Raw genomic sequence first — 7,791 nt, 5'->3', positions numbered from 1 at the left:
GAGCCATTGGGCTTATAGCATCCTGCTTTTCCAACTAGGGTTGTAGCTTAGCTAATAATAATAATAATAATAATAATAATAATAATAATAATAATAATAATAATAGGCATCATAGTGAGTGCATGACTGTGATATCTGGTGTCCCTAAGGGTAGTTTTCTCGGCCCATTACATTTCATGCTATACACACATGTACTTTGGCCTAGAAAACAAGCTCGTTGCATATGCAGATGATGAAGCTTATAGCCTATATCTTATGATTAATCTACATCCTCACCTTCTTTTAGGTAATGGCAGCCGAGTGGAAGACATCGAAAGGATACCGTGTGAATTGACGTCCATGGATATATTCAGGAGACTTTACGATGTTGGTGTTCTGAGGGAAGATGGAGAGATAGTCCGCTGTTTTGAGGAATACCAGGATGATCTCGTCCTCGATGATAACCTGAAGAAGGTATATTGTAAGAATTATTGGATTAGTATCATTGTTCTTTCATCTTCTTTTTTCCGAATGTACATTATTATGGGGTCTTTTGACTAGCCAGACAGTACTACATTATTATTATTATTACTATTATTATTATTATTACTATCCAAGCTACAACCCTAGTTGGAAAAGCAAGATGCTACAAGCCCAGGGGCTCCAACAGGGAAAAATAGCCCAGTGAGGAAAGGAAATAAGGAAATAAATAAATGAAGAGAACAAATTAACAATAAATCGTTCTAAAAAAAGTAACAACGTCAAAACAGACAAGTCATATATAAACTATTAACAACATCAAAAACAAATATGTCATAAATAAACTATAAAAAGACTCATCTCCGCCTGGTCAACAAAAAAGCATTTGCTCCAACTTTGAACTTTTGAAGTTCTACTGATTCAACTACCCGATTAGGAAGATCATTCCACAACTTGGTAACACCTGGAATAAAACTTCTAGAGTACTGCGTAGTATTGAGCCTTCATTGGATCCTTCTCTCTGGTTACAGTACTTTCCCTTTGCCTACGCATACACTGAATAGTCTGGCCTATTCCTTACATATTCTCCTCTGTCCTCATACACCTGACAACACAGATTACCAAATGATTCTTCTTTACTCAAGGGGTTGCGTTACTGCACTGTAATTGTTCAGTGGCTACTTTCCCCTTGGTAAGGGTAGAAGAGACTCTTTAGCTATGGTAAGCAGCTCTTCCAGGAGAAGGACACTCCAAAATCAAACCATTGTTCCCTAGTCTTGGGTAGTGCCATAACCTCTGTACCATGGTCTTCCACTGCCTTGGGTTAGAGTTCTCTTCTATCTTATTTCTCTTCCTATTGTTTTGTTAAAGTTTTTATGGTTTATATTGGAGATACTTATTCTAATGTTGTTACTCTTCCCGAAATATTTCATTTTCCTCTTTTCCTTTCCTCGCTGAGCTATTTTCTCTGTTGGAGCCCCTGGGCTTATAGCATCCTGCTTTTCCAACTAAGGTTGTAACTTAGCATGTAATAATAATAATAATAATAATAATAATAATAATAATAATAATAATAATGATATTATTATTATTATCATTATTATTATTATTATTATTATTATTATTATTATTATTATTATTATTATTGGCTAAGCTACAACCCTAATTGAAAAAGCAGGATGCTTAAGCCCACGCCAATAGGGAAAATATTCCAGTGAGGAAAGGAAATAAGGAAATAGATAGAATAGTATGAGTGTACCCTCAAGCAAGAGAACTCTAACCCAAGACCGTGAAACACCATCATGAATTTGGGACTCTTCAATTCTGAATCTCTTATACAATATAACAAGATCTCTTTTCATGCCAAAGAAAAGCATTGAAAATGGCGATGTATTCATACTGTTAAAACTGCTATTTTATCATTCCAACAGAATTTGAAATAGGCCTATACTCTATATAACTACTGTACTGTTCATTATATAATAGAATTAATAATATTGTTACTATTATTATTAATAATAATAATAATATCAAGATTAATAATAATAATAATAATAATAATAATAATAATAATAATAATAATAATAATAATAATAATAATATTTGTAATAATATTAATAAATACAAAATCAACAACAACAACAACAACAACACCAACAAAAACAACAACAATAATAATAATAATAATAATAATAATAATAATAATAATAATAAAAAATAATTGTAATAATAATAAAAAATAATAATAATAATAATAATAATAATAATAATAATAATAATAATAATAATAATAATAATAATAATAATAAATTGGCTATATCTTTCTTTCTTTTGAAAATATAAAAGATATTAAATAGCATTAATAGGGGTAGAACGATGGCTATGAGCCATGTGGCACTAAGAACAACGTCATCTTACTAATTCTAGCAAGATTTTTTAACAATAAATATTTTCTGGAAGCACTGGTTAATATGTTGAATGATATTGTTTAGTTATTACAATTTTTTTTGGCAATGTAATTAATCTATATAAAACTGTCATTGCAAATGCTACAAGAAGAGAAATTAGACTTGAAGGTAACAATTAGTACTGTTAGTTCATTATGCATATTGCATAAGATTTTTCATAACTCTGACCATCCTTTACATTCAGATCTCCCTGGACAATTCTATACTGTTCGTAATACTAGGCAGCTAGTTAATTCTAATAGCCAGGCCTTCTCCATCACGAGGCTCAATACTACGCAGTACTCTAGAAGTTTTCTTCCAGCTGTGACCAAGTTGTGGAATGATCTTCCTAATCGGGTAGTTGAATCAGTAGAACTTCAAAAGTTCAAAGTTGGAGCAAATGCTTTTTTGTTGACCAGGGAGACATGAGTCTTTTTATAGTTTATTTATGACATATTTGTTTTTGATGTTAATAGTTTATAAATGACTAGTCTGTTTTGACGTTGTTACTTTTTTTAGAATGATTTATTGTTAATTTGTTCTCATCATTTATTTATTTCCTTATTTCCTTTCCTCACTGGGCTATTTTTCCCTGTTGAAGCCCCTGGGCTTATAGCATCTTGCTTTTCCAACTAGGGTTGTAGCTTGGATAATAATAATAATAATAATAATAATAATAATAATAATAATAATAATAATAATAATAAAATGCTGCGAGAAGAGAAATTAGACTTGAAGGTAACAATTAGTACTGTTAAACATTGCGAAACATTTAGTACATTGTCACATGCGAGTATTATTATTATTATTATTATTATTATTATTAAATGCTAAGCTACAACCCTAGTTGGAAAAGCAGGATGCTATAAGCCCAGGGGCCCCAACAGGGTAAATAGCCCAGTGAGGAAAGGAAATAAGGAAATAAGGAGATAAGGAAAAATAGAACATTTTAGGAATAGTAACAATATTAAAATAAATATTTCCTATTTAAAATATAAAAACTTTAACAGAACAAGAGGAAGAGAAACTAGATAGAAAAGTGTGCCCAAGTGTACCCTCAAGCAAGAGAACTCTAACCCAAGGCAGTGTAAGACCATGGTACAGAGGCTATGGCACTACCCAGGAATAGAGAACAATGGTTTGATTTTGGAGTGTCCTTCTCCTAGAAGAGCTGCTTACCATAGCTAAAGAGTGAATTATATTTGGGGAACATGGCTTGATTTTGGTCATCAGTAAGGTCTTGAATTAATCTAAAGGTTATTTCCAGATCTCAATCAAATTAATCAAATTATTTCCTTTTTTTTTAACTGGGAGCAATTCATTACAACTACAGCTAGTCTCTGCATAATGGTACTATATTGATTTTTCAGGCCAGAATGGAATCACAAAGGCTTAAAATCGGTCAATGTTATTTTGTTTATTATTTTCTTAGGAATTTATTTATTTGAGAACACTTTGGTATAAACATTGAAGAAGTTATCATCTTTGAGTTGCTGGTCACTCGACAATTGTAAATGTGATCAAGCATATATAGACACAACCCTGATGTAAAAGACACTAGGTCTAAGAACTAAAAGTATCTAGCCATGTCCAAAGTAGATCAAAAGTCAACTTGAGTTCTAACTTCTTTATTATTATTATTATTATTATTATTATTATTATTATTATTATTATTATTATTATTATTATTATTATTATTATTATTATTATTGTTGTTATTACTACCCAAGCTACAATCCTAGTTTGAAAAGCAAGATGCTATAGGCCCAGGGGCTCCAACAGGGCAAGATGCTATAGGCCCAGGGGCTCCAACAGGGAAAAATAGCCCAGTGAGGAAAGGAAATAAGGAAATAAATAAATGAAGAGAACAAATCAACAATAAATCGTTCTAAAAAAAAGTAACAATGTCAAAAGAGACATGTCACATATAAACTATAAACAACATCAAAAACAAATATGTCATAAATAAACTATAAAAAGACTCATGTCCGCCTGGTTAACAAAAAAGCATTTGCTCCAACTTTGAACTTTTGAAGTTCTATCTTATATAAAACGTAAAATTAACGAAAAAGTACCTTCTAGTTTTATAGGGAAAGAAACATATCTCAGGCCGGTTGTTACGTTGTTACTTATTTTAGAATGATTTATTGTTAATTTGTTCTATTCATTTATTTATTTCCTTATTTCCTTTCCTCACTGGGCTATTTTTCCCTGTTAGAACCCCTGGGCTTATAGCATCTTGCTTTTCCAACTAGGGTTGTAGCTTGGATAGTAGTATATATATATATATATATATATATATATATATATATATATATATATATATATATATATATATATATATATATATATACTGCTGCTGAGTGTTCAGAGGCTTAACAACAGGCCTATAATAATAATATGGTGGAGAACAGAGAGATTTCTTCTTCTTCTTCTGTTTTAGTAGATCTGGCCCAATCCTTGAAGTCAATATACTCCCCTATAAATCATACAGTTTTTTTACCATTTGACCATTCCAGATCCTGGTCCAAGAGGAAGGAGAGTTCTGGAAGGTGTACAGCGAAGAGGAGCGCAGAGAACTTCTTTTCCTCCTTTTCAGATTAGTGGTCTTGGGAGGAGAATGTTGCCAGTTTGAAGACAATTTTCATAATTATGTCACCGTTACAAAAGCCTTGTACAAGGATCTCATCAGGTAATATTTTCTTTTCCATTTTTAATACTTTTATGATAGTTTTGGCCAAAGAAATTATATACAAAAGTATTAAATGCAGAATTAGATTATATGATCCTTATTCTTTTAAAGTTTGTCCTAAATCAAGACAAGTTAGAAAGATCAGAAATATTACTTCCGTTTTTACTTTATTATTATTATTATTATTATTATTATTATTAAGCTACGACCCTAGTTGGAAATGCAGGATGTTATAATCCCAGGGCCTCCAACCGGGAAAATAGCCCAGTGAGGAAAGGAAATAAGGAAAAATTAAATATTTTAAGACAAGTAAAAATATCAAAATAAACATTTCCTATATAAACTATAAAAAAAAAATTAACAAAACAAGAGGAAGAGAAATAAGACATAATAGTGTGCCCGAGAGTACCCTCAAGCAAGAGAACTCTAACCCAAGACAGCGGAAGGAATTTTTTTAATTGATTTTATCCTATGTATTCCAAGGCCTTCGCTATTAAAGATTATTGATGGCTAAGTTTGTGAAACATTATAAACACATATAATTATCTCTTGCTTGTTTCTTTTCCTCTTTTTTTAGAGTTTATATATGAAGGATCTCTAATATAATGTTTCTATTCATGAAATATCTTAGCTTCATTGTCATGACTTATTTTAATTCATTTTCTTGTTTCCTTTCCTCACTGGACTATCATTTTCTGCGGGAGTCCTTAGGCTTATAGCATCCTGCTTTTCCAACTAGGGTTGTAGCTTAGCAAGTAATAATAATAATAATAATAATGATAATAATAATAATAATAATAATAATAATAATAATGATGATGATGGTAATAATAATAATATTAATAATAATAAAAATAGTAATAATAATAGTATTATTAACAACAACAACAACAACAACAACAATAATAATAATAATAATGATGATGATGATGATAATAATAATATTAATAATAATAAAAATTGTGATGATAATAGTATTATTAACAACAACAACAACAACAACATCAACAACAATAATAATAATAATAACAATAATAATAATATTAGTAATAATGATAGTATTATTAACAACAACAACAACAACAATAATAATAATAATAATAATAATAATAATAATAATAATAATAATAACAATAATGATGATGATAATAATAATAATAATCTATTCAGTCCTCAGCTGGTAGATGGAAAAGTGGTTATTCGTTCAGTCGCAGCCAAACTCCACCTGAAAACGGCGAACGGTAGAAGTGTTCCCGAAGATCCAGAAAACCCACTGAACGTTCTCCTGCTCGTGGTCAACCCCCACACGAGGACCGTCCACACTCTCCTTCACCAACGAGGCGTTGGAGACATGTAACGGAGCCTTCGGGAATTTGTCCTTTCGTTCAAAGGATTTTAATGTTACTGGGATCCACAAGCAGGACTCTCATATGATGTTTGAAGGATTGCCTCAGAAATTACTTCAAATTTAGAGAAATCACCTTGGAATCTAGATCACAAGCAGGGCTCTCATATGATGTTTGAGGGATTACCTCAGAAATTACTTCAAATTTAGAGAAATTACCTAGGGATCCACAAGCAGGGCTCTCATATGATGTTTGAGGGATTACCTCAGAAATTTACCTCAAATTTAGAGAAATTACCTTGGGATCTAGATAACAAGCAGGACTCTCATATGATGTTTGAGGGATTACCTCAGAAATTTACCTCAAATTTAGAGAAATTACCTTGGGATCCACAAGCAGGGCTCTCATATGATGTTTGAGGGATTACCTCAGAAATTTACCTCAAATTTAGAGAAATCACCTTGGAATCTAGATCACAAGCAAGGCTCTCATATGATGTTTGAGGGATTGCCTCAGAAATTTACCTCAAATTTGGAGAAATTACCTTGGGATCCACAAGCAAGGCTCTCATATGATGTTTGAGGGATTACCTCAGAAATTTACCTCAAATTTAGAGAAATTACCTTGGGATCTAGATAACAAGCAAGGCTCTCATATGATGTTTGAGGGATTACCTCAGAAATTTCCTTATATTTAGAGAAATTACCTTGGGATCCACAAGCAAGGCTCTCATATGATGTTCGAGGGATTACCTCAGAAATTACTTAAAATTTAGAGAAATTACCTTGGAATCTAGATCACAAGCAGGACTCTCATATGATGTTTGAGGGATTACCTCAGAAATTACTTCAAATTTAGAGAAATTACCTTGAAATCTAGATCACAAGCAGGGCTCTCGTATGATGTTTGAGGGATTACCTCAGAAATTTACCTCAAATTTAGAGAAATTACCTTGGGATCCACAAGCAAGGCTCTCATATGATGTTCGAGGGATTGCCTCAGAAATTACCTCAAAGTTGGGAAAATTACCTTAAATGCTAAAGTAAACTCATAAAACACAAAACAATTTTATCGTGATTATCGAAAGCTCTCTATTTTGTGACAAATCTGAAAGATAAATTTTAAATACGCAATGTTACTCTATAATCAAAAGATTGCCTGATGAAAAATGTTACCTTAAAATTACTTTGAAAGTACCATTACCCTAGAAATTTCCTTAAATCGACCAAAAGTACTCAATCTGGGGCAATTACCTTGAAAATGAGAGCATTGTCCGCAAGGCACAAAAAAAAAAAAAAAAAAAAGCTGGAAGACCTAGGCCTAAATGGCTGAGGACTATGAAGCGTGA

General features: G+C 31.6%; 2 protein-coding genes across 2 annotated transcripts in view; both read left to right on the top strand.

Annotated features, from left to right (window-relative positions):
* Positions 1-293: 293 nt before the first annotated feature.
* LOC137645020 (cilia- and flagella-associated protein 300-like) lies at positions 294-6,454 on the top strand. Its single transcript, XM_068377889.1, has 3 exons — positions 294-453; positions 4,925-5,097; positions 6,268-6,454. The coding sequence occupies exons 1-3, from the start codon at positions 340-342 to the stop codon at positions 6,452-6,454; spliced, it is 474 nt and encodes a 157-aa protein (XP_068233990.1). The 5' UTR covers positions 294-339.
* A 237-nt stretch (positions 6,455-6,691) lies between these two features.
* LOC137639498 (macro domain-containing protein PG1779-like) overlaps positions 6,692-7,791 on the top strand; it is a 52,574-nt gene continuing 51,474 nt past the window's right edge. Inside the window, exon 1 of the mRNA XM_068371769.1 lies at positions 6,692-6,856. Within this exon, the coding sequence (XP_068227870.1) occupies positions 6,692-6,856 (165 nt within the window). The remainder of the gene's footprint in view (positions 6,857-7,791) is intronic.

Source organism: Palaemon carinicauda, chromosome 1, assembly GCF_036898095.1.
Source record: "Palaemon carinicauda isolate YSFRI2023 chromosome 1, ASM3689809v2, whole genome shotgun sequence".
Lineage (NCBI taxonomy): Eukaryota > Metazoa > Arthropoda > Malacostraca > Decapoda > Palaemonidae > Palaemon > Palaemon carinicauda.
This window is presented reverse-complemented; position numbering and strand designations above follow the sequence as displayed.

Excerpts from the sequence above, each read along its gene's own strand:
- LOC137645020 (XM_068377889.1), top strand. The coding sequence starts at position 340 with ATGGATATATTCAGGAGACTTTACGATGTTGGTGTTCTGAGGGAAGAT. Across the intron at positions 454-4,924 it reads TCGATGATAACCTGAAGAAG|ATCCTGGTCCAAGAGGAAGG; the intron begins GTATATTGTAAG and ends TGACCATTCCAG. Across the intron at positions 5,098-6,267 it reads TTGTACAAGGATCTCATCAG|TCCTCAGCTGGTAGATGGAA; the intron begins GTAATATTTTCT and ends TAATCTATTCAG.